At 39.5% G+C, this 27,970-nt stretch overlaps 1 protein-coding gene across 34 annotated transcripts in view; it reads right to left on the bottom strand.

Annotated features, from left to right (window-relative positions):
- The window catches only part of LOC108035858 (scavenger receptor class B member 1), a 330,380-nt gene that overhangs the window by 220,643 nt on the left and 81,767 nt on the right, over positions 1 to 27,970 (bottom strand). For 30 of the 34 annotated variants that reach the window (XR_007765604.1, XR_007765603.1, XR_007765602.1 and 27 more), the window contains exons 3-4: positions 25,830 to 25,990; positions 25,630 to 25,774 (exon numbers count right to left, since the gene is read on the bottom strand). The exons of 1 other annotated variant lie outside the window; for it this stretch is intronic. Coding sequence is in view for 8 of the 33 variants with exons in the window: in XM_050890329.1 (XP_050746286.1) it covers positions 25,630 to 25,774; positions 25,830 to 25,990 (306 nt within the window). In the remaining 25 variants the exon portion in view is untranslated. Of the gene's footprint in view, positions 1 to 9,520; positions 9,798 to 25,629; positions 25,775 to 25,829; positions 25,991 to 27,970 lie in introns of all 34 variants that reach the window. 3 more of the 34 variants (XM_044091180.2, XM_044091182.2, XM_044091179.2) reach the window with 1 other exon arrangement.

The raw sequence follows: 27,970 nt of genomic DNA, 5'->3' as shown, positions 1-27,970 counted from the left end.
AACAATTTGCAAAATCACCATACAACAGGGAAGGGGGCGCCACGATAGGCGGTCGATTGGCACTGGACGATAGTGCGATCGATGGGCACGAGCAATATGGCAATATCGGTGATGATGAACATCGCGGTAAGCAAATGGCAACGCCGCACCAGCGATATCGATATTGTGAGGAGGCCGTCTGGGTATCGACAGCCGATTAGTATCGGTGCCCAGTGGAAACAGATAGAGGATCGGCGCGGGAGGATTAAAATTGCTATGCGGAGGACGACCGCCGCTGTGAAGAAGAACACAAGCTAAAATGCGTTGAGGGAACGTCGAGGGAGCACCGAGGGAACCGGAACGAGATGTGCCCTGACTCAATGGCTAGGATATACAAGGGAACGCCGGAGAGTGGGAGCGCTGACTTTTCTTAATCTTTCCCGAAATAAGGGGGGAATGTGAGGAGTTGAATAACTCCACACAAATCCCAGCAGCAGATGGCCGGCCGCGGGTGGAGAAGGAGAGAGCGGAGACTTGGCGGGCGGAGCGAGAGTGCCGTGTGCAAAAAAAGAAGTAACTGGACGCCGCCGGACTTTGGACGCGGGCGTGAACTTTGGACCGAGAAAGAATGTGCCACGTCAAGCCAGCGGTGCGGCACACAAACATGCCGCATGCATCAGGCTGGAAGGCTGCGGGAAGCAGTGCGTCAAGGACAAGAAGGTCAATTAGGAACCATGGACTTTGGACCCGATGTGGAGAACCGAAATAACGGTTCCCAGAGGCCCTATATAAACCCGCAGGGCGCAGGCAGCGGAAGGATTCAGTCGAGATCATTCAGTGGAGATCAGTCAGTCAAGAGCGAGCAGTCAGTCGAGAGCATCAGTCGAGTGCGATCATCAAGGGTTAAGACAAGCAGTCGAACGAAAACCAACCAAGCAAGCTACGTGGGAGCCACACCAGGGCGAGTCGTCGGAAGCAGCGCCTTGGGAGCCTACGAGGAGCAAGATTGTCACGTCGAGACGTTCGGGATTGGGATTACTAGGAATCTCCGAACTGAGACACAGGTGGCTGAGGTCTAAGGAGGCACCACACGGCTAAGTTCTGTTCTCTCCTGCCGACGAAGTCCTGGCGTTACGCCTGGAGGGTCTACTGGACTTCGATTTGAAATCGTGAAATCAGCCAGAAGGGAGAGAAGTCCCGGAGCGGCGTAACAGAACCCCTAGAGTAGCGAGCCAGAAGGGAGAGAAGTCCCGGAGCGGCGCAACGGAACTCCTAGAGTAGCGAGCCAGAAGGGAGAGCCCTCGAACCCAGCACAGAAGTCAAGACCTACAGCCACCCTGTCAGGAGCAGTTCGCAGGCCAACGCCACCAGCAAGCTGGACACCACACCGCAACGGCCACGCAAGGAGGATCGAGCCCGCAGGAACGGCACGGACACTACGCGGAAGGGTGAGGCTAGGGTGGAACGTTCGTTTGCACGAGGCTCAGAAGCGAAGCAGCTTCGAGGCGTTCCGCCTTGACTGTCCGCACGATCTGAGCGGAAGCCCGTGGGACCATCCGGGACAGAGCAAGGGATAGGCGGTCGGGGATCGAGAGGAGTGATCCTGGAGAGCTCGCCAGTCTGTTCACCCTAGTCTGAGAACGGTGACGCTTCCCTAAGCCCACACGGCTGACCCCATAGCGAGTCTGAATCGTGGCCGAGCAGTCACCGAGCCAATCGCGTCAGGAGCAAGCAGCGGTCAAGGATCTTCAAGGAGCGACAAGACAACCCACACCGTCGGAGACAGCGAGACAAGCAAATTATAAAGCAGACTGCAGTTATACCCGCAATGAACCCACTCCGAACCCGAGAAATCTGTGCTTTGTCACTGAACTCCTGGATGGTCACGTTTATATAAATTTGGTGGGACGAACACACACAATCTACTGAGCTAGCCGCACAAATACCGTAGCGAGCAGAAACCAAAGAAATTAGTTCGTTACAGAATATATATATTTTATGGGGTCGGAAACGTCTCCTTCACTGCGTTGCAAATTTCTGACTAAAATTATTATACTCTGCAAGGGTATAAAAATTATACCTTCGGTGGGAAAATAATATGAAACAAATTATAGCTTTGGGGCTTTTTGCCATATTATCTTATAATATTATTTTTTATTTTTAAGAATTTCGAATTTAATTTAATAAAAATCGGACTACTCTAACGTATTGATGTCAAAAAAATGATCTGACAAAAAGAATGAAATAATGTTTTATTTAATATCACTGAAGTCAGTCGCTCGGTGTTGCTAAAGTTGATTATTTCTTATAACTGCAAGAGTATACAAACTTCGGCTTGCCGAAGCTAACTTCCTTTCTTGTTTCACATATTATTCTATAATATTGGGAACATAAAGTTTTATAATTTTCAGAATTTCAAATTAAAATAAATTAAAATCGGAAAAATCTAATATAAGGTGTAAAAGAAACGGTCAGAGAAATAACGCAATTTTTATACCCTTGCTGAGGGTATAATGATTTCAGTCAGAAGCTTGCAACGCAGTCAAGGAAACGTTTCCGACCCCATAACTTATATAAATTCTTGATCAGCGTCACAAGACGAGTCGATCTAGACATGTCCGTCTGTCTGTCCGTATGAACGGTGAGATTTGGGAAACTATAAGATCTAGAACAGTCAGACTTGGCATGCAGAGTTTGATTCAACGGGCCACGGCCATTCTAACTCCCACCATCCGAAAATCTGTAGCTCCTACAGTTTTTATAATATTATCAAAGTTTTAACTGTATTGTGTTTGTCTCATCAATACCTATCGACTGACCTAAAATATGCCACGCCCACTCTAACGCTTAGAAACGGTTAAAACGCTGTCTGGCCGGAAATTAGTATTTACATTAGCGGAGTTTAGGGAACGCTTTGGGGATCTTTTTGCTTACGTTAGCGAATTTGGGGCTCGCTTTTGTGGATCTTTTGTTTACGTTAGCGGACAGAGGGCTCGCTTGGGACTCCGATATTTACAATATCGGCTTTCATGTTTACAGCATCCATTTGATGTGGACTGCGTGAAATTGATCTGGGTGGGAATTATTTGGAGGCCTGGTTGATAAAAAAAAGCTGACCACGAATTCATCTCAGGTCTTTCAGAGTTATCAGGAAATTAGCTCAGCTCAAAGTTGTTAATAAATTGGGTAAGAGCCCCTAAATAAAGTGACATATGAATTGCTTGTAAAAAGCTTTTCTTACTGAAGAGAAATGGGTTGCTTTTTTATCGCGTAAAATCAAAGTAAAGTGTTATGTATCAAAGATTGAGTAAAATGTAATATGATTTAAAATTTAAAGATGGTTTAAAAAAATTACTTTTTGTCATTACTCTAAGTCTATTATATTTAGACAATTTTACTATCGGAAGAGTATATAGCTTATTAAATTATCTCTTCCGAGACATATGCACGTCTCCGTAGCATTAGTTTAAATTTTAAATCTAGCTTTTTTTATGGATTTTCCGCTTAGCTTGCGGGAATTTTCCGAAAAGGTTCTTTATTTTGCAGGTAGTATAAAGGTCGGAACCACCCGGATCGGACAACTTAATCTTATAGCTCCCATAGGAATAATCTGAAACAAAAATTAAAAAAAAAAAATTATATATATAGTGACATATCTATAGTTCAATTTATTCTTATGCAAAGTAAATGAAAATGAAATTCCCACAGTGGATGTGAGCGTGATCGCGTGCAGCCGTCCAGTTGAAGGGGATATCCAAGTATGATTATGTTGGGAGAAAACTATTCTACTTTTCCAGCTGTTCTAGAGACTCAGTCAGGATAGAAAATAATAAAATTTCTAACGGCGGTTGCCGGAGTTCTTTTGTGCAGAACTTGTGTTTTTTTTTCGCTGAATGACAAAACTGAACTGGGCTTAGGGCTAACAAAAATTGGATATCATAGCGGCCACGGAAATATGCTGTGTAAGCTGACTATGCATGGGTATCCGGCCAGACGCTGTGTCAGCAGTTTGGCCAGTGCAAGCTGTCGAACGATCGGTCATTGCCGTCGCTCGGTTAACTTAGTTAACTACTCCCCCCTCAGGAATGAGGCCGCCCTCGGCCGACCCTAGCCTGGCAATAATGTCATTTAGCTGGGCCGTACTTCTTCTGGCTTGGGTGAATCGCCGGAATGTTAATCCGATGCAGATCATCGCGCACCATATAGCTCCTGCAATAAGCATTATCTGACATAAGCGATAGTCGCTGACATTTTCTCCGAATCTTGTGATGTGTTCTAAATTACGTTCACTCAACCGATGAAGGTATGACTATGGATGTTTCGTTCCATAGTGACGTTCAGAGAAGGTGAGCTGGGTACTCCCGGAGCCCTTTTCTGGGCTGTGTCATGGTTGACAAATCGGGTTTCGTTGGCTGTAGCACTCTACCCTGTACGTGGACGTAGGTGCCGTTGTCCACCCTCACACGAGCCGGGCGATCAATCACAATGACAATTCCATTGTCATCGTAAGTGACAGGATGCAAGTCACTTTGCTGAATTTCGCAGTGCGCAGTGCCTCCACCGTGGAGCTCCTGGGCGCACGATCTTATTAGCGCCAGATGGCAAAATGTAGCCCTTGGTGTTATGGAGCTCCCCGTTGCATTCCGCTATTATATTATCTTCCAGCCTGAGAATGGTGCCCTGATGCGACACAGGGAAAACGGTAATTTTGTTGCAGGCTGACTTAATTTCAGGAACTTTAATAACAAAATGTAAGATGTTAACGGATTGTAAAATTTTGACGGACGCTACGGAAAAAACATCTTTGATGACGGTCTCTCCATCCACACATTTTCTAGGTCTGCATGATCTAGTTAACGACATTAATTTTCGCAAGAGCGACTGCAAGCATTAAATTCTGCAGCTCCATTGCCATCATCCTATTACGAGTTAGTAACATCTCGTATAGGTGTCCGTATCAACTTGGGACTCTTTAGCCGACCTCAGAAGTTGATTGACAGTACAGGATATTCTATTGATTTGGTCTTGAACTTTGGTATAATATTTAATTGCCTATTGTTTGCATTAATGAGTTGAATTTCGTTGAACTTAATTTTTTTCAAAATCCTCGGCGTCTGGCGTTCCCGCCACTTCCTTTAAGTCTGTACCTAGGAAGTCTCAACTCCTGGCTCCTCCATTCGACTGAGTGACTACCACGTCGGCGGGTTTCTTACCGATGACCGAATGTACATATAGATTTATTGTATTATTGTCGTGGCCCGTAAAATCAATTCTACAGTGTCGCTGATGCCTTTGTCGATTTTGAGGCACCTGGCAAGCTCCACTATAGTGCTGTGGAAACGTTCCACTTATTGAGACGCTGTGGAGGGCCGGTGCATTCGAGATGCTAACGTCGAAGTAGTTTTCCAGCATGGTCAAAATAGTGTGCGAGTTCAATGACGGTTCATTGTCGCAATATAAGACTTTAGCTTTGGGGAAAACGTTCAAGAATTGTAATAGGGCCGGTGTGAAATCCTTTATTGTTCTAGAGGGAATCGGTTGGACCATTGCAAATTTTGAAAAATTGTCAATGCATGTGAGGAAGTATTTCCTGTCTGGCTTGGCCATTTTCGGGAGGTAGTACTCTGAGACTACCTGCATCCCATTTTCTTGGGTCGAGCCCTGTTGTGCTCAACAGTGAGGATTTCTCGTCTCTCGGCGACTGCAAAAATATCCGTTACTCGGTTTTTGCAATGCCAAAATTTTGTAGCTGGGATTTGCCGAACCAATTTGTCCTGTATCATCGCTAGCGTGTGCAAGTCGCAATGAATGGCGTTGACGCCTTTAGGAACGATAGTGTCCGCGAGCTCCTCCAGCAATGACTCCTTACATGGGAAGTCAATCTTATGCCGTCTCTTGCATCCAAAGAGTACGAAGCTGCATGCTTCCTCTAGAGTTATCTGGGTTTGAAAGCAATTCAATGGCTTGTCCGTGGTTTCGATTGTATGTGTTACCGAAAGCTCACTGTGAATTGTGGCCGCGCTGGAAAAAGCTTCTTCCTCTTTCACAGCGTTAAGTTGCTGTCTTGAAAGGGCATCCGCAACGAGATTATCTTTGCCGGGCTTTACAACTTTTTAGCGCCGGACTCGTCAATGCGGGCTTTCCAACTTTTGATTTTCGCATCCGGATTGGATTCCGACACCGCGAAGGTCAATGGTTGGTGGTCAGTAAAGATATTTATATCTTTGACTGCATATAAATAGTGGCGCAATTTGGCCAGTGCCCAAACTATAGCTAACAGCTCCCTTTCGTTGGTAGCGTAGTTAACTTCTCTGTCCTTTAGGGTTCTAGAGATCATCGTTATGGGTCTTCCTTCTTGGGTTAGACCAAATGCCTTTTGGTAGTGAGGATGACATCCTCGGAAGCCAGAATGTTACGCAGTTTTTGGAAAGCCAGCCGTTGGGGCTCGGTGTACTGCACCTGGATGTTCCTGGATCTGTGTCTACTTCCAAGTTCCCCTTTCAAAATATCAGTGATGGGCCTAGCTATGGATCTTTTGTGAAGCATCTATAATAGCTGGCCAAGCCAAAGAATGATCTGACCTCGAATATGTTCTTAGGCTCTGGGAATTCCTGAATGGCTTTTGTTTTTTCTGGGTCCGTGGTAGCCCCGTTATTGGTGACTATGAAACCTAAAAAGCTGACGCTTTTCTTGAAAAATCGTGATTTTTCTGTTGATACCCTTATATTTGCATCGTGTAGGCTCTTGAGAACCCAATCCACGTGCCGGATGTGGCAGGTTTCGTAACATCATCAACATAGACATAGCAAAATTTGCCGATCTGCTCTTGCAGTATGTCGTCAATTGTTCTTTGGAAAATGCTGGCTGAATTTTTTAATCCAAATGGCATACGTTCTTTCCTCTGTTAACGGAAAAGTAAGTTTTTTCACGGTCGCATTCTGCCAGTGTGATCTAATGATAACCGGACTTCAAGTCCATGGCTGTGAAATACTTGGCCTTGCCTAAGTTTCCTAATATTATCGAGACGTTCGGCATAGTGTATCGATCGGGTATTGTTTTTTTAGTTTGCGAAAATCTAATACTGAACGTATTTTCCGCTTGCCCGTTTCGTCGGTGCCATACTACCCATATTGGGTTCTTGTAGGTGGATTTCGACTTTTGGATTTTTTAGCAGATCTTGGATTTCCCCATTGACAAAATCAGCTGCCCCCCTTGGATATGGGTAAAGTTTGGCATAAATGGGCGTCTCATCAATAGTTCTGATAGTGGCTACCACCGACGTATTGTAAGACAGGACCTCATTGGGGTCTGCGAAAGTTTTTTTCCTGTCGCTGAGCATTTTCAAAAATGCATTTCAGTCTACCTCAGTAAAATTTACATCGGGATGAAAATCGATTCTCTCTACTTTCTTCGTGATAGTGGTGACTCCATGGATCGAATGAACCTTGAATGGAGACTCTACCGGGCGGACGCCTTTCAATCCTTCGTATGGTCGAATGAAATTTTTGGCCGCGCCCGTATCGACTAGAAGTCTCATGTCAATCCCCGATACTCTTCGTCTGATGACGGTTAACAAGGATTTTCCCCTAAAAAATTTATGGCATCCGAGTCATACCCGCTGATGGCGTCGTCATCAATTTCTTGTGCCGCGCCAGTGGCCGCTGTGGTGCACGTATCACCAGTTTTGTCAGCGCTCTGGGCAATGTGATTTACACCTTGCCTTTTTTGTGGGCGCGTTTTATCGGACGCCGTCGGCTTCCTATTCTGGTATGCCGGGGCCTGCGATGGTTTCAGCATCTTGGACAATGATGGATCCACCTCCATGGGTTCTGGAGTGCCTCCACCGTGCCCATCGCTGTGTGGATCAGGGTACACCTGTGCCGTGGGCTGTTTAGTAAAGTGTGGACTTTTTCCAGCACTTACTTGCGTGTATACCTGGCGGGACGTTTGCTGGCGTTCTTGCGCTCTTGGATTTGTTTTCCTATCCCTATCTTCCTGGCTCTTCGCAAATGACGATGCAAACGTGTATCTCTCGTGGTTTGATTCCACCTCCTGAGCTAGAGCCGTTGGCAAGTCCTTCGGCTTTGCCGAGAAGAGGACATCTGCGAGGTTGCGCCTGAGTCCCGAAATAAATACACGGAATGCGTCATCTCGGAATTTGTCGCATAAAACCTTTGCCGCCGACACTTCGTACGACATTTCTCGACATAGTACTGCAAGAGCATTAGGCTTCCCTGTCTGAGAGTGCCCATCTCTTGCTCAACTACATGGATCTGATCGCATCGAAATTCTACACAGGGCCGAACGAAGACAGCACTGCATCGGCAGGGCTTCTTATTTTACTCCTAATAATAATAACTGCCTGATAATGGCGGGAGCTATCCACATAATTCCTAAAAATATAATATGCGGCTACTGCCGCTTGCCGCCAAGAGACGTATGCGTCTTGTACTCTAGTTAATTCGGGCAGGCACTTAACGGCGTGCTCGTCACATTTAACATTATTTTTAATTTCTATGGGCTCGTAGGCCTTAATCTGTGGGGATTTCGCTTGGGCGGGAGCGATTTGTATCGAATTAACCTGGTCGGTCAGCTGGTGTAAGGCTTGGCGTAGTTTGTTTTCCCTACGCTGGCTCTCCCGGGTTGCCTCAAGAACGGCATGGGCAACGGTCGCCTGTATAGTGGCTGTCAATTGCTTCAAACTAAAAGGCATGTTTAAAGCTGAGGAAGTATTATCGCGTACACTTTTCGGTGTAGAAGTTCGGGCTGGGAGTTCGGTCTCAGAATCAGAGCTGCTGGAGAATTGTTTATTATTGCAGTCACAGACCCTCATGAATAATCCGTTTCAGCAGTATAGGTGAAACGGATTATTCATGAGGGTCTGTGACTACACTACTGCACTACTGTGCAGGCAACTGGCCTGTCAAGGGGGACGCAGGGGCTGAGTCGCCGCTTTGACCTCGATGGATGGGGGCTGTTCAGACTGAGTTGTTGCCTTGCCAGGCAGTGACAAGGTGAGGGGTGGGCGGGTAACGAGCCTCCGCCATGGCAAACCAAGAAAATGAAAAACCACAATTGTAACCCAAATGCATGCGCGACCGTATCGGGTTCGCGGATGTGGAGTGGGAGACAATAAAACCAACAAGACTCCGAAGCTAACGTCGAGAATTCGAGATATTCGGTTGGGATATTTAAAGTTTGTAATTTTTTCTTTATGGCTGCACTAAAATATTGGTTTATCTATTTGGAAAAAAAAAATAAAATTTTATGCAAACAATACGCAAAAAACCTTAGTAATATTGTCACTATTAATAATATATTTAGTCAATATATATTTATTATATAGGATCTAAAAATGTTATATTCTTTTTTTTATTTAAAGAATATACAAAGAATATACATATATATAAAGAATAAATTTACGAAGCTAATATGAAATGTTAATAATGGAACTGCAGAAAATTTTCTGGCAGTGTATTTATGTTTTTTTGAGAAAATTAATGCGGATAGAAGGCATGTGCGAATGAAAATGCTCACTTACATGATTCCGGAAATTGTGCAATCCGTATTTTGCGTTGAGCGCCAATTAAATGAAAATGATATCCCCCCAGTGGATGTGAGCGTGATCGCGTGCAGCCGTCCAAATGAAGGGGATATCCAAATGCTGCCCTTAGGGTCGTTAGCGTAGGTCGACCCCGAGCGGTGACGGCTACTAAGAAGCGGCCGGGTTGCTGGTCGCTGGCAAGTTTGTGGGCGCGGGGGAGTTGTCCCTCGCTGCGGTCACTGTTCCTCTTGGCCGCCTGCACACTGGTCATCCACTGTAGAATTAGGATGATTATGTTGGGAGAAAACTACTCCCCTTTTCCAGTCAGGATAGAATGATAAAATTTCTAACTTGTGTTCATTCGCTGAATGAAAAAACTGATCTGGGCTTAAGGCTAACAAAAATTGGATATCGTAGCGGCCACGCAAATATGCTGTGTAAGCGGGCTATGCATGGGCATCCGGCCAGACGCTGTGTCAGCAGTTTGGCCAGAGCGAGCTGTCGAACGATCGGTCATTGCCGTCGCTCGGTTAACTTAGTTAACTTGCACATGTCCACACACCCACACATACACACAGTCAACCTCGATACACACTTTAAGAAATAATAATCAAGTCACCCTCTAAGAAATAAGAATCCAAATTTAATTGTAAATAAGCCAATGGAAAATTACCAAGCCATAAACAAGCCACAGGAAAATTACCATGAAACAAAAACCTCAGCTTGTAGACTAAACAATTAGAACTAGCCGCTGTTCAGACTATCGGCGCGTTCCCACAATTCAGGATACTCAGATTTAGAGACCCAAGTCTGGAGTATAAAGCTCAAAGTTAGAGAGTCACTCAATAGCAACAAAACCCACTCACAAAAAGCTCTAAAGCTCAAAACCGAGGTATGATCGTAAATGAAGTAGGAGTTAGAGAGTGAGTTCAGTTTGAGATTTGTCAATAGCAAGCCGGTGTTCTTCAAATATAAAAATTTTAACCAGTTTAAGAAAGAAATTAAATAAAGTTTTTTTTCAACTTAAGCTTATGGTGCAAGAATTTAATTGGCGCAGTCGGTAGGATCTCAAAAGAATCCTTTAAAAATCACCGGTAGTGATCAAAAGAAGGATAATACTATAAGACTAGTTTATCCTGACCAGCGTAAATTCCGTGAACAAACAAGGACAATAAAAAGAGATCCGCAAAAGAATCTATGTGTAAATCATTGAATAAACTTGAATAAAATCCAGATCGGTCAATACGCGCCTAATCTATTAAATTATAAGTGCCTATATTGAAAACAGCAATAAAAATTAAAAACAAAAATCGCCAGGGTTGAGTACCTCCTACAACTATACCCTACTCAAGATTCCAGACAAACTCACATCATGTATGGAGCCATCGAAAGGACCATTGTCGACTCAGTCATCGAAGAAGAAAAATCTAACGCTTGGGTAACTACAAAAGCAGCTCTAATCAAGGCCTTCAAGGAACACAGGCCTTATGAAGACATCATCCAGCACCTCCGGGACACCCCATACATAGAAAGCATTAGTAAGTTCGTAAATGAACTTAAGCTTAGATCTTCAAAAGTACACAAAAAATTAGAAATAGAGTCAGACCCATTAGGGAGATTACTTTACACAAGTTCATTACTTCATCACTTCCCGACAGATTGTATAATTGTTTATCCAAAAAAGGATAAAGGACCATTCCACTCAGCGCAAGCAGTCATCGAGGAAGAAAAATCCAACGCTTGGGTAACTACAAAAGCAGCTCTAATTAAGGCCTTCAAGGACAACAGGCCTTATGAAGACATCATCCTGGACACCCATTACCAAGGAAGCATCAGTAAGTTCGTAAATGAACTTAAGCTTAGATCTTTAAAAGTAGATCATAAATTAGAATTAGAGTCAGACCCAACAGAAATATTACTTTATATAAGTACATTAAATAAAACTATTATGGATTGTGTCGAGAGAAAACTTCCCGACAGATTGTATAATTGTTTATCCAAAAAAGATATTACAACTCTTCCTAAGTTAAAAGAAGCAGCAATGATTCTAGAGCATTGGGATGCAGACCCATTTGATAACTATAAACCTAGACGTCATGATAATCGAAGGTATTCGGGAGGTTTACATCAAAATTATTATTATACAAAAATTTAATTCCCAAAATTATCCAAAGCATAACAATAACAATTTAAGGGATAATAATAGTTCAAATAATTCATCAAGCCCTCAAAGTTCACAAAGTAAAAATCAAATTCCACTAGAAACCAAGGTAATTATCACGAGTATAAGAGAAACCTAGATCAAGGTTGGGCACAAAATCCTTTAAGTTTCCAGGCATCTACTTCAAATAATTCTCCTAATGCACCTGTTAAAAGAAAGAAAAGTGTAACATTAGATCCTAGCAAAATCTGTCCCACTAAACAGAAATTTTATTTACATAAATCTGACCATTACGATATTCTGATAGGCACAGATTATTTAATGGAAAGTAAAGCAAAAATAAATTATGAGGACGAAACAGTGATGTTAGGAGACACGTTACTTTATATAAAGTATGGAGAAAATGATATGGAAAAGGATAAAACCGCTGATAGGCACAGATTATTTAATGGAAAGTAAAGCAAAAATAAATTATGAGGACGAAACAGTGATGTTAGGAGACACGTTACTTTATATAAAGTATGGAGAAAATGATATGGAAAAGGATAAGACCGCAGTAAAATGCCTTAACCCACCATCGTTTGAAAAGAAAATTGAGAAGGATAAGACCGCATTAGAATTCCTTAATACGCCCTTGTCAAATGACCAATCATTTGATTTTGCCATAAATAAAAAATTAAAAGAATGAAATGAATACAAGTTAGAACACGTGAATGAGGAAGAAAAAGAAAGTTCAAAAAAGGTTTTATTTGAATTTAATAACATCCAGTATAGGGAAGGCGAAAACTTGACTTTTACAAGTACTATTAAACATTCAATTCAAACCAAGCATGAAGATCCCGTATATAGGAAACCATACAAGTACCCTCAAACTTTTGATGAAGAAGTCAATAAGAATATAATTAAAATGATTGAACAGGGAATAATTCTTAAATCAAAATCTCCCTATTGCTCACCAATCTGGATGGTTCCAAAAAAGAGCGATGCATCAGAAAAAATGACATTCAGTTGAATCAATAGCTAAAACAGCATTCTCAACAAAACATGGTCATTACAAATATACTCGAATGCCATTTAGCCTTGAAAACGCCCCCGCTACTTTCCAAAGACGTATGAACAATTTATTAGAAGATTTAATCCATAAAGATTGTTTAGTATATCTAGATGATATTATAATTTTTTCCACTTCATTGGAAGAACATATTCTATCATTAAAGAAAGTATCATAAAAACTACGAGATGCCAATTTAAAACTACAATTAGATAAATGTTAATTTATGAAAAAGGAAACTTAATTCCTAGGTCACGTAGTAATCACTACAGGTATAAAACCGAATCCAAAGAAAATAAGTGATATTATAAATTTTCCTATATCAAAGACCCCAAAAGAAATCAAACCATTTCTAGGACTGTGTGGATTTAATCGGAAATTTATACCGAATTTTGTAAAGCCAATGACTATGAAATTAAAAAAGGGTGCAACAATTAATATTAAAGACAAACCATAGGTAAAAGCAATGAAAAAAAGTCTTAATTACATCCGACCCGATTTTAATTTATCCCGACTTTAACAAACCATTTTCTTTGACAACGCTTGCGTCGTTTGGCGATAGGAGCAGTACTATCACTAAATCATAAACCAGTTTGTTATGCCAGCAGAACCCTTAACGAACACGAGATAAATTATGCTACAATAGAAAAAGAACTTTTAGCAATCGTATGGGCTGCCAAATACTTTAGATCATATTTATTCGGCAGGAGTTTCGAAATATTTAGTTTGCTTAAATAATATCAAAGAACCAAATATGAAATAACAAAGATGGACAATTTTTTGATTGAATTGATTAAAAGAAACGAAGATTCGACAGAAGTGACACACTATTTTCATAAATTAAAACCTAAAATCATTTATAAAGAATGACAGAAACTTCAGCGAAAAAAATAATTAAAAAATATTTATGTACCAAAAAGAGTGCAATTTATTTCCATGACGACTCAGATTTTATGATATTTCAAAAAGCTTATGTAGAAATTATAAGTGCAAATCACTTAACGAAACTTGTGAGATGTAAACCAAGACTCGAGGATATACTGACATACACAGAATTCAAAGAAAAAATTAATTAAAAATATAATAAATGAATGTGAAATATTGCTAAAACAGAACATAGAAATACTAAAATGACATTTGAACTCACCCCAGAAATTCAGAATATAAGGGAAACATTTGTCATGGACTTATATATGGTAGGCAACTAACAGTTTTTATCATGCATAGACGTATATTCCAAATATGCTACTATAGTAAAAATAATAATTGCTCTTTTGGCTTCTAACCAATCTCTGTTAGAAGCCAAAAGAGCAAATATGAAAGTATTCAACGAAATGGAAAAACCCCAAGAAATTAAGGCAGACAAAGATTTAGAATTTGTTTAATTGGTTAAACTCAGAAGGAGTTCAAATTCAAATAACAACTTGTAAAAACGGTATTTCAGATATAGAGAGATGCCACAAAACAGTAAATGAAAAGTTAAGAATCATAGGAATAGCCTCAGATATTGAGAAATAATCCTTTATATACGAGTATACAATCATAAAAGCAAACATAATGCTACAAATCAGACACCATCTGATATTTTCATGTATGCAGGAACACCAGATTACGACACACAAATAAAGAAAAGTAAAAGGATTGAAAAATTAAATGAAAAACGCCATGACTATGAGATAGACCTAAAATATACACAAGCACCATTAGTGAAATCTAAGACTACAAACCCATTTAAAAAAACAGGTGCTTTAAGGAAAGTTGACGAAAAACATTTTAAGAAACTAACAGGGGAAGGAAAATAGTGCATTATAAAACAAAATTTAAAAAGAAAATTAATAAAAGCAAATATGATAATAATTCCAGGCCAACGGAAGGAAACGAATAATTTTCTCTATTATATTAGCAACTGCAAATCAATTGACAATCGGACAAAGTATTGAAATAAATCCTATAAAAGCTGAGAATGTATACCTCATATTAAAAACAGGATCAGGAGAAATCCCAACTAATTACGAATATCATCATTTAAGCGTAAATATAACGAAAACCGAACAAACATTTGAAAACCTTTTGAAACAAGCCGAAGAATTCAATAATGTCATACAAATCCGATATTAGTAGAAAACTTAGAAGTGAAATTAATTGAATTACAGTAGCCAAACGCAGTAAAAGAGGTTTATTTAGGATCTGTTTACAAAGATCTGTTCGGACCTTTAGATCAAGATGATAAAGATGAAATTGAACAGAAAATTAATAATTTAATAGACACTAGTGCCCAGAATACTGATTTAAATATGATCATAGATGGTATAAACAATGGAATTGAAATAATTAACAACCTGAAAGAAAAAGGAGAAAGAGATCAACAGGTCAGCGTATTAATATTTAATTTACAACATTTTACCGAATATGTAGAAGACATAAAACTATGAATGCAAATGACAAGATTAGGGTTATTCAACCCAAAATGTGAAATTACTAAAACATGAATATTTGAAAAATATTAACCCTGAAAAATTGTTAAAAATTAAAACTTCTACTTGGCTTAAAACTTACACAAACGAAATTTTGATTATTTCCCATATCCCTTCAGAGGTAATGAAATCTCCTGTTTTCGAAATTATTCCTTATCTTGACGAAAATAATAATATTCTAACAGAACATATGTTTGAAAAATATTTCCTTTATTAAGGCAAAGTATTTAATAAAGAAACAGAGAAATTAGTAACTGACGAATAAATAGACAAGAAAATACCGAATGTAAATTCACTAAAACTTATACAAATTTGCAAATTAATTATGTTGAACCCAATATTTTATTGACATGGAACATCCCTAAAACATTGCTAAATCAAAATTGCATTAGTAAATAAATTTCTATTGTTGGAAGTAATATCGTTAAAATCCTTAATTGTTCAATACAATTAGATGAATACACTCTTTCAAACTCAATGTTAGACTACACACAGAACGTTTATATAAGTAATAATATATCGAAATTGGAACCATTGTCTAATATCCAAACAAATGAAATAATTGAATCACATACAAGATATGATAATGTTTTTCAAACAATTACTTTTACAACTTTTGTAATTATTTTTATAAGCATTTTATTGTATTTATGGTATAAATTTAAGAGCATACCAAGAAAACTTATTGTAAAATATTTAAAATCAAAAGAAGAAACACCACAGAATACAGAAGGTTTAAACGATCTAAACTCAAGACTATCCACCTGAGGACAGGCCAAATTCAACGGATGTGGGAGTGACATATGACACAATGGAAAATTACCAAGCTATAAACAAACTAAACAATTAGAACGAGCCGATGTTCAGACTATCGGCACGTTCCCACAATTCAGGATACTCAGATTTTGGGACCCAGTCTGGAGTCTAAAGTCCAAAGTTAGAGAGTCACTCAATAGCAACAAAACCCACTCAAAAAAAGCTCTACAGCTCAAAACGGAGGTATGATCGTAAATGAAGTAGGAGTTAGAGAGCGAGTTCAGTTTGAGATTTGTCGATAGGAAGTCGGCGTTCTTCAAATATAAAAATTGTAACCAGTTTTAGAACAAGAAATTAAATAAAGTTTTTTTTTAACATAAACTTATGGTGCAAGAATTTAATTATATGGTGCTTTTAACATTTAACCTCCTACGCTAAGATATAAGATTTTTTGATTAGTTTTGAATTTCGAATTTCATTTTATCAAAAGTGTACGATTATATCATGTAGCCGTCATAGGGAAGATCGGAATTAGTGGGAAAATAATATGAAACATTATAGCTTCGGTGTTTTTTTTACATATTATCTTATAATATTGGAAATATTATTTTTAAAAATTTCGAATATTTTATAAAAATCGGACGACTCTAACATATATCAAAAAAACGGTCAGAGAAATAATACAACTAATTTTTTTATAACACTGAAGCTAGAAACACTCTTTACAAATTTCACATGGTGTTACTAACGTTGATTATTTCCTATAACTTCAAGGGTGTATAAATTTCGTCTTGCCGAAGCTAACTTCCTTTCTTGTTTATGATGTTTTAAATATCTGTCTACTCTGAAAATGTATTTGAAATAATAATTGTACATTAATTTAAGAATTAAGTCCTTCCAATAACTTTCTTAATTTACTAATAAATAAAACTTGTTTTAAATACACATATTTCATATTTCAGAATATTTTATTCTGGATTGTAAACACTAATTTTCTAAAAACGTACTGAAATCGAGGTTTCTCTGACTTACACATTTGTACTAGGAGGTCGTACTTTGTTTCCGAGATCAGGTTTTGCGATAATAATTCAAGACCGAAATTTATTACTATTCGGTCTAAGGTTAGCTCCAAATTCCATGTTGAGCGGCGTCAATCACAACCAAGGCGCGAGTTACTCCAGTGAAAACCGTGTCGTTTACAAGACTAGAGATGTGTGGGGTGTTGCTGCTAGACTAAATGGCCGAAGCTATCCTTCCCAGACACTTTTTCTAGTCTGGGAGTACCCCTTCCAGACCTAGTCGATAACACTCTTTGGCGGTATTAACCCTAATGGTCGCAACAACCATGCGATCAATGGCGCCTATCCAGAATTCCGACTTACCTCTCACCATTTTGGAAAAGCGCGCAGTTAAAGCCAATTTCCATCTATTTCAAATGAGAATGCTTTATTTTCTTTTTTCCAAGGTAGATTATGCTTCGCGTGTCCTCGCATATATCCATAGCTTTGTCCATTGATACATAAAACAATGTCTATCTTCAGATATCCATCTGGAAGCCTCAAATTTTCTTAAGCTGCTTAAATTAATTTCTCCTTGTGTACATTTTAAGTTCGATACTATGCTGAACCCCTTTCTAGGTCAATAAGGGCTTATAAGAGACATTTAAAGTAAAAAGTATTTCAGCAGTACCATAACCATAAAACATTTTTCAGTTAAGAAAACAGAACATAATGATTAACTGTATCAAAAGTTTTACTGTAGACAAAAAATACTAAAAGCGACACGCTGAATTTGTCTGCACCTTACTACCTGTTGTTCAGTAATGCATTTTTATATTGTTGAACGTTGATGCACTTAGAGTAGTAAAAGAACATGTACTCTACGACACCGATCCTATGCTTCTTACGCGCGGGGTCCATTTTTAGTTTCGGAAATGGCAGTACGGCAATACGACCACTTTTTATAAAGCATCTGGAGGGAAAAGGAGGAAGATGCGAAAAAAGCGGTAAAAAACACGAAGAGTGAGAAAAAACTTAAAGAAGAAGCCACGTACCTTAAGATTACCTAAAAATGTTAGTTAAACTAGTTCAATTAAGAGTTGTTGATCTGGATATTATTATATGCACGAACAATATTCCAGTCGTCGGACACAAATAGGTTAAAATCGACGAACTCACACGGATCTTTGGACGTTATTAAATTTAACCGTGCAATCAGAAATTACCAATCTGAAGCAGTTTATGATCGGCTTATACCAAACGGTTCAGGCTTTCAAACTAACGTATAAAGTACAGCAGATCCACCGGCTGCTTTAGAGAAACAACGTCGGAAAACCACGTTAGGCATACCACTATCAGCCCAAGAACATCAGCATCAAAGGATCAGGGAAAGCCCGAATGCACAGCTTCTACCAACACCATTATCGAGAATGTGACTGGTGAATATATGGAGTATGATCCTGATAGGGGCAACATTACTTCACAACGGTTTATAAGCAAAATTGAGCAGTTGCAAAGCGTTTATGAATGCAATGATGGGACAGAATTCTTTTCCGTGAAGAATACAATGAGAGGTGTCGCTAAGGAATGGTTAGAAGCACAGACGCAAAGTTGGGAACAATTTAAGACAGTCTTTCACATTATGATCTACATTATGATCGCATTGGAAGACGAGCAAATATCGATGAGAAATCTATCAATTCTTATATTATTATCGGATTGAACCAAAGCGTCTGCACGAAGGCTTTGTTAGCCATGAATCTTCAGACGTGTTCAGAACCATTCAATTCTCTGGCCAATATGAAAACGGTGCAAACACTGCAACAAAGTGACTCTTCTGAGTCTGTTTACACCAACGGCTAAGATGTAGCGTGCGGCAAGGCTAAGAACAATGGACCAAAATGTTTTAATTGTAACCAAATAGGTCACATAGCTGCTAAGTTTCCAGATCCGCAGAAGAAGCCTAGCTGTGCAATGTCTTTAAAGATTGGGAATGAAGCCTCGGATTGCAGGGTAAAGGTATCATCAGTCACTTAGGTAAACACAGCAAACACCAAAGAACATCCATACGTAATGAAGACTATTGGGCTTGGAGACAGAGAATGTTCAGCATTCGTAGATACTGGCAGCGATCATACGCTTATAGGAAGTTGGCTTTTCCAAATGGATCAGTTCGATAAAAATTGTTTAAATGTCAACAATGATTTGGTATATTAATAGTGGAGAGTAAGGAATGTATACTTACCTCGTTGAAAGCAGGACGAAGCGAAATTTATACGCCCATTTACATAGATTTACATTTACCTATGACATTCTTTCTTACGACCTTCTCATGGGCAGAGACTTACTCTGTAGTAGTGACTACGAACGGATTGGAAATTCAGGCTCGATAATGCAAACTGAGGAATCAGAAATCAACTTAAAAATAAGTCAGTAGCTCCCAGCGCAATGAGGTGTGCTATATGTTGCATTGATATACAGATTGCTTTGCCGAACACCTTCCCATATTGGCAGATGAAAAACCACTGTAATGGATACTCGGTCATCGATATCAAGTAGCATTTTTTAAGGGGATGCAGTCCGATATTAGTTAGATCTCCTACTTAGCCACAACATCATCAGTATGACCCCTGAGAAGAAAGAATTTTTTTAATAATTTTTTGTAATACTCCTCCCCGACGGAGGAGAACGACGATGCTGTTAAGGATGCATTCTACGCGAGACTCGAGGATACATACGACCGCTGCCCAGACCACGACGTGAAGCTTATCCTCGGGGACTTCAACGCAAAGGTCGGTCGCGAACGATCCTTGACCCCACCGTCGGTCGATTCATTTTCCATGAGACCACCCCACAACGGTCTCAGGCTGATTGACTTCGCCGCGGCACGAAACATGGTAGTGAGTAGCACCAGATTTCGCCACCTCGACATCCACAAGGCCACATGGATGTCCCCTGATCAAAAGACGCGCAACCAGATTGATCACGTTGTGATAGACGGAAGGCATGCCTCAAGCGTCATGGACGTGCGTACGTTTCGTGGAGTCAAAATTGATTTGGACCACTATCTTGTCGCAGCCATGCGGCTATGCCGAGCTAAAAACATACGCCCCATCACGCAACGAAAGCTTGACGTCACTAGGCTGCGATCACAACGGACAGCAATAGCGTACTCCACTCACCTCTCGGAACTGCTCCACCAACCTATCCCTCTCCCTGTTGACGCCAGCGGACTCTAGGCGCACATATCCCACTCCATGCGAGCTGCTGCTGAAACAACCATTGGGTTCAAGCGCCCACCCACACGGAACCAATGGTATGACGAGGAGTGTCGCGTAGCAGCTGCAGCAAAAAACGCCGCCCACAGAAAAACGCTGCAGTCTGGCGCAACGCGAGCTACGTGGGAACGTTACAGGGAGAAAAGGAAGGAAGAGAGGCGACTTTTCTGACGGAAAAAACGGGAGCAAGAAAAGCGAAAATGCGAGGAACTTGAGGTGTTACAAGACAGGAATGATGTTTTAAAATTCTACCAACAAGTCAACCGTCTGACACAAGGTTTCAAGACCGGAGCATCTAACTGTCGGGATGAAAATGGAAATCTGGTTACGGATAAGCAGTGCACGCTGAGGTTATGGAGGGAGCATTTCTCCAAGCTGCTAGCAGGCGATGACGGCACCAATCCCGCCATTGGAGGAAGCAGCCCACTTGGACATACCACTACCTAACCATGACGAGGTCCGAGTCGCTATAACGCGGCTCAAAAACAACAAAGAGCCGGTGCTGATGGACTGCCTGCAAAGTTGTTCAAGGCCGGCGGCGAAGAGCTGATAAGGTGCATGCATCAGCTCTTGTGCAAAATATGGTTAGAAGAAAGCATGCCCAACGATTGGAATCTCAGCGTCCTTTGCCCCGTTCTGAAGAAATGTGACCCGACGATATGCGCCAACTACTATGTGCGCCATCAGCCTGATTACCATCTCATATAAGGTCCTATTGAGCGTAATATGTGAACGACTGAAGCCGTATACCAGCACACTGATCGGACCTTATTAGTGCGGCTTCAGACCTGGTAAGTCCACCATAGACCAGATCTTCACGCCAAATCCTGGAAAAAACCCACGAGAATAACATTGACACACACGATCTCTTTGTCGATTATAAAGCTGCATTCGATAGCCCGACGAGGGAACGCCTATATGCCACCATGTCTGAGTTCGGTATTCCTGCAAAGCTAATACGTCTTTGCAGAATGACATTGAGTAGCACCATCAGCTCTGTCAAGGTAGGAACGACCCTCTCCGAACCTTTTAATACCGTTCAAGGTTTTAGACAAGGCGTCCCCCTGTCGTGCGACCTTTTCAATTTCGTGATGGAAGGGGTTCTACGGAAACTGGTGTACATCGATCTGGCACTATTTTTTACAAAAGTGTCCAGCTCCTTGCGTATGCCGATGATATTGACATCATTGGCCGCAGCAAGCGTGATGTCACTGCAGCATTTTCGGCTATCGAAAAAGAGTCGGCAAAAGTGGTTTTGGCGGTAAACGAGGGCAAGACGAAGTATACGCTGTCGACAAGCAGGGAGGCGCGGCGCCTAGACTCCCATGGGCTAGCGGACAGCTATACCTTCGAAGTGGTCAAGGAGTTCACGTACCTTGGCACTGCCATTAACACCGTGACTGACGTCAGCCTGGAGATCAAGCTAGGAATCACACTTGCCAATAGGTGCTACTTTGGTCTGAGTAAGCAAATGTGCAATAGAGAACTCTCTCGCCAAACAAAATTAACACTCTACAAGACACTCATCCTACCCGTGCTACTATATGGCGCAGAAGCATGGGTAATATCACAGACGGCTGTAGCAGCGCTTGGAGTGTTTGAGAGAAAAATTCTTCGCCAGATCTTTGGTCCCGTTCGGATTGGGGACGACTTTCGTATTCGGATGAACCACGAGCTGTACGAATTGTACCACGTGGACGTGGTCCGGCGCATCACGATACAACGTCTGCGCTGGCTCGGCCACGTTGTGCTGAGGTCGGCCAAAACCCGAATCGGGTTGGAGTGCCACAAAATAATAATAAAAGTAAAATTTCTTCTATTAAGCTATTTAATTCTTTGGATGCGCAAAGAAAAAGGTCAATGCTCAGGCAGTTTAAGACGCTCTGAAATGTTAAATGTGGCAATTTTTGTTGATTAATTATTTGAAATGGTTATTTTTCGAAGAATGTGTTGTATGTCAAACAAACGATTTTGACATTTGTGTGTCATTCGACGCGTTTTTTAAGTGAGAATACAGTTAGTTTTATAGCAGGGTATTTATCTCCACCGGTCTCAAAAGAAAAAATTTTCTACATTTTCCCGGCGTAGAAAATCGGTCATATAATTGGTAGTGATAGTAGGATACGCAATGAGCCTCGTTATTTTATCCCATGTCAGTGTGTTCTACGACAAGAAAGTTGTTTGAATAAAATAAGAGTCGCACTCTACACGTCGTGCAGAACCCCTATTCAAATTTCGTTAAGTAATTTGATTTTTGTTTGGTAGGGTCAACTATACAGCCAAGATCAGGATTCCACAAACTCGCCAAAATCAGAAGACTTTACCGAAATATGCAATGTTTCTCGAAAGTCAGCTTAAAGTGAAACCGCCAAAGAGAGCTCAGATGTCTGCTGCGGCTTCTAATCATCCATTCCTACAATAAGTCGAAAGCTCTTCTTTCTATATGAAAGTTGAGAGAATTACAGCACTTATATTTTGTTTCGCATGCGACAAGACTTGGAAAATGTGGAACGATCTCGTTTTATCAGTTGCAGAACTAAGGTTTTCCTTTTCTTTCTTCTCGCAAGCTGTTCAATGAGTCGTTTGCAGTCGAATTTCACACTCTATACAACTCTACAGTCGACCACGTGCGTGACTAGGCCTGCTTTGGCAAACAATTTGGTTGTTCGATTGCTTCGCAAATACAGTGCTGTTGTGCGCCGATGCACACACTGTTTGCGATATAAGCCACGGTTAATGTCGCAATAATGGAAATCTGCCATTTTAGAGTCAGTCGACCCTCTAAAATAAGAGAAGTCGTTCTGTTCCGAATGTCGCAAAGTGGCTGGCTCGAACTGATAAGTTGCGCAGCCTAATTTTGGGAAGGGACAACGCTCGCTACGTTTCTTCTAGGTTCTGCATATCCTGATATGGACGACGACATTCCGCACCTAAAACGCTGGCAGCTCATATCAGCCACTGAAATATGGTTTCGTAAAAGATGGTCCCGATGATTGGTAATTTCACTGTGTTGTTATTGTTTTCTGTGTTCGTTGCGATGCTCAATAATCGAAGCTGCGAGCAGGGGCGTAGCACGTCTGTTCTTGTCTAATAAATTACCCCCAAAAGGTTGGCAAGCAACGATCATACTAAAATTATTACAAAATACTTCGCTCCAAATAAAACTAGATTACATTAAATACTAACTCTTAATACCAATTTAATATGGAAGATCTGAAAAAAGAGAGTTTTGTTAAATTGAAAAACTCTTGGAATAAAACGCACTATTTACACAGATGACAGCATCTTGCATCCTTGCAGAAAGTATAATGATTGCAGTCAGAAGTTTGCAACGCAGTGAAGGAGACGTTTCCAACCGGAGTGTATATATTGTTGATAAGCATTACTACACGAGTTGATCTAGCCATGTCCACTTCTACGTCCTTTTCTAGGCGCACTAGTCTGTCAGTTTCCCCAAAAGTCTTCTTTTTAATGCAGAAGACTCGGAACCAGCCAAATCGGATAACTACATCTCATAGCTCCTATAGGAATAACCGGAATACATTTTTTTTTAAATTATATCTTTGATGATTTTAAATATATAACCTCCTACGCTTGGAAATAACATTTTATAATTAGTTCTAAATTTCGAACTTAATTTTAATCGGATTACTATATAATGTAGCCTACTATGTAATGTAGGATCCAGCCGGATCGAACACTAAGAACTATCGTGGGAGAAAATTAAAAAAAAATTAAATATTTGATGTTTTTTAACATACAACCTTGAAAATAACATATTTTAATTAGTTGTGAATTTCGAATTAAAATTTATCAAAATCGGACGACTGTATCATAAAGCTGTCATAGGTACGAACGGAAAATTGGTGGGAAAATAATATGAAACAAATTATAGCTTCGGTGTTTTTTTTTATTATTTTTTTATTTTTTTTTAATATTGGGAATATTTAATGAAATAAAATAAGATATAATGAAATAATTTTTTTTTAATATTACTAAAGCTAGCAACCCTTCTTTTAACATGGTGTTACTTAAGTTGGTCGGCTTGCCGAAGCTAATTTTCTTTCTTGTTAATAAATCCAATAAGTTCACGAAGAATCATATTGCCTCCTGCTCCTTGAGCAAAGAGGCACACGGACCTACATATGATAACAGCGCTGTAAAGTTATTAGAAAACGATCTTTCTTCTCTTTTTTCCCAAGTGAATGACCTACAGTTGGGGGTGAAGAAAGGGGTAAAAGATCCCCCTATCGCGCCCCTACCATTGTTTTTCAGAAATTTAAAGTTTGCATCAACCTAATCGGAATTAGATTATTAAAATTGTTATGGAGAGTTATTAAAATATATAGGGGGTGACAAAAAAGATAAATTATTTTAATTGTAAATTATTCTATAGAATGATTTAATTTGGCAGAGCTTGCCGCTCAGCACGGCCTGCAACTATTAATTCATTTTCTAGTCCTGTTGTCGTGGTGAAGGAAATCTCTTTTTGGGTTAATCGATAGGTATTTACAAATACATTTTTTTTAAACTTGTTTTTCTACCATAAAAAATGTGTGCGTTGGAGTGGGCATGGCACTTCGCGTAACAAACTTGCGATGCGGAAAAAGCTTAGGAATTGAAATCTGAAATCACAATCATAAAGCTTTAATAGTTTCCGAAACATCAGAGCATATAAAGACGTTTTTTTAGTTTATGGGCGGTTTGTAGGCGTTAGAGTGGGCGTGGCTAAAAGGTATTTGGATGAATTGATAGGTATTGACGAGTGCTTTATATTTCAGTAAAAATATATTCTCTCTAGCACTTAAACTGTAGAAGCCACAGTTTTGGGCGGTTAGTGGGCGCTAGAGTGCAAGGGGCACCCTGCTGAAACTGAGATCTCAGTGTTCATGCAGACAACTCAGAAATTTCTCCCTCACTGCATTAGAAAATTCCGAAATCATTATACCCTCTAAAAGGGTATAAAAAGGTTGTGCCCTGCAGTATGCAATTACAAAAAGGATCCTAACTCTGAGCACATACGAGTATGTATATATCTAGAGACATTTGTTTGAGAAATAGGTTAATCTAAGTTTTGGATCAGACGTGTTAAACAATGTATATGAATTAATAGTTTAAATATTTAAAGTAATTTATTTGTATTTTTAGGCTTATTCCACGACATTGTTTGGTTAATTAATAAAACTAATTTTTTCAGACTATTTTACATATGCCATAAAGTCAAATTTCAGCTCCAAAAAAATTATTTTTGGTATTTTTTCGCATTATGCCAAGACCTGGAATTCTTAGGCCATTATTGGCTATTATTGGCTAAAACTTATCTTTCAACTTCTTAAAATATATGTATACTTCTTAAATTTTAAATTTTAGTTACTTGAGAGTACTTACCAACATGGCAATATTCAGCATTACAACCTCATCGTCCTCATGATAACCGCCTGACAATTGCGCTTGCCAAACCAAGGGATGACTGGGAGTACTGGACATAGTGTTATTTGTATTGAAGGTGACGTTCTCGTGGGTCATAATCTCCCTGAATCATACAAATAATTACAGCTGTTTCTAATTTATGAGAATATTAAACTTACTTGTATACATAGGGACCAACTTGTTCAACTTTTAGCTGCTCCTGACCTGCTAGAAAGGCCTCAGCATTGGTTATGTTAAACAGATATATTTTGATATACAGATCAACTGGGGGCTGTGCCCAAAGATTAAAGATTTCACCTCCTTCCGTCATTATTAACTTCTGCAATGGTTATATTTAAATTAATCAGAAATATCTTTAAAATTTAGGCTTGTGGGCAACATATTATGCCCTTAGAGTGGCAGCACGAAAGCTTCCGATAAAGTAAGTAGTTTTTAGACAGGGTAAATGTAATTACAGAAAATTTAAGATTATGTTTTATTCAAGTTTGCTACTGTTTATGTTAACCGAAAAAGATCTTTGTGTTACTTTGACAATAATTATCCGATTATTCCTAAAAAAAAAAAAATGAGTCAAGATCAATTTGATATGCGCATGGTTAGTTTGTGTTTTTTCGACAAATAACAATTTTACCATGAAATAATGTCAAATTGATACCAAAAATGTAAATTTCACGAATTCTCTCTTTTCGAAAATTTCTTGACATCGAAAAAGAGAGGATAGAGCAATATGGCGGCGTTAATTACGTGAGTGGAAGCGTAATAGACCTATTCGAAATTCGACTTGGCTTACTTCAAACATGTTGTCTCGCTTGACAAACATGGTTTTCATGGCTTTTAAACTTAACGCCCGCGGAAAACGTTGTGCGATAGACCAACTGCTAAGGTGTCCGTCTCTGATGCTGAAGGTACCAGGTTCAAATACGCCCCAGGGCAGAGTAAGCTTTAAGTGTTTAAGAATAAAATCTGAAATTCCTTATAATTGTTATAACAAAGCTGCATTTAAATGATTTCAGATTTCAATAAAAAAAATAAAAATAAATTTGTCGCGGGGAGGACTCGAACCACTAACCCTTAGGCCTGTGTATCAAAAAGCTTGTTGTCAAAGCTTTTTTCTAGAAAAAGTGATACCGCTAATGTAAAAATGATATTACCGAAATATCGTTTTTAGCATTTCGATTATATCAAATTGATATGTGACATATCAGGGCCGAATTGATACTGGATTTCATAAAATTGACCATCATATCATATCAATTTTCTTTTCTGTGTATAAGAGCTAAATGATAAAGTAGTCAGCTTTTAATACTTTATACTTTTTATACTTTTATGTCATAGGTAAGATCCGAAATGGGTAGGAAAATAATATGAAACAAATTATAGCTTCGGTGTTTTTTGACATACTATTCTATAATATTGGGATTTTTTTTTATATTTTAAAGAACTTTGAATTAAAATTAAAAAAAAAAATCGGATGACTCTAACATATAGCTGTCAAAGAAACGGTCAAAAACATAATGAAATAATTATTTTTTTAATATCTCTGAAGCCAAACACAACCCTTATTCGGGTAAGGGACAAAAAAGAACGTACCCGTTGCAAACATCTATTGGCATATATTTGTAATGCACCTAGATAAAACGTACTAAAAACATTCTGGATGCACTCTATTGGCATGTCTCTGTAACATGTACCCAGGAAAGCTTTTCCAGCTTTTAGAGTTTCCAACTCGGCTAGTGATCCTGATTAAGATATATATACTTTATGGGGTCGGAAACGCTTCCTTCTACCTGTTACATACTTTCTGACGAATCTAGTATTCCCTTTTACTCTACGAGTAACGGGTATAATTATTTGCGAAATATTTAAATAATTTATAATGCAGCTCGAGGATTTTAATACATTTTTTTTTAAATATTTTTAAAAATTAAATCCAATTCGAACCTAGAAAAGTTTTTAAAATTTGTACATACGTACACCCTCCATATAAAGAAGATTCACATAAAGGAAAAACAATGAATCTGGAGTCTGAGACAGACTCAGGCTAGTAAAGGCAGAAGAAGGTGGGAAAACCTAGTTAATTTATCCAATATGGGAGGGAGAAAGCAAAAGCTCTAGTCCGGACAAAAGATCCCAGCCGAATGGAAAAGATAAATAGAATTTGTTGTGATCTGTCTGGCGCCGGTCTAGAAGTACCCCTCCCCCGAAGGGCACCCTTATCCTGAAGGAAGTCTACACACTTTAAGCATAAACAAAAGCTTTCGAGGCAAAAGTGTTCTAACAAAAAAGGCAATAAGTCAAT

This window comes from Drosophila biarmipes, unplaced genomic scaffold (genome assembly GCF_025231255.1).
Source record: "Drosophila biarmipes strain raj3 unplaced genomic scaffold, RU_DBia_V1.1 ptg000019l, whole genome shotgun sequence".
Taxonomy (NCBI): Eukaryota; Metazoa; Arthropoda; class Insecta; order Diptera; family Drosophilidae; genus Drosophila; species Drosophila biarmipes.
This window is presented reverse-complemented; position numbering and strand designations above follow the sequence as displayed.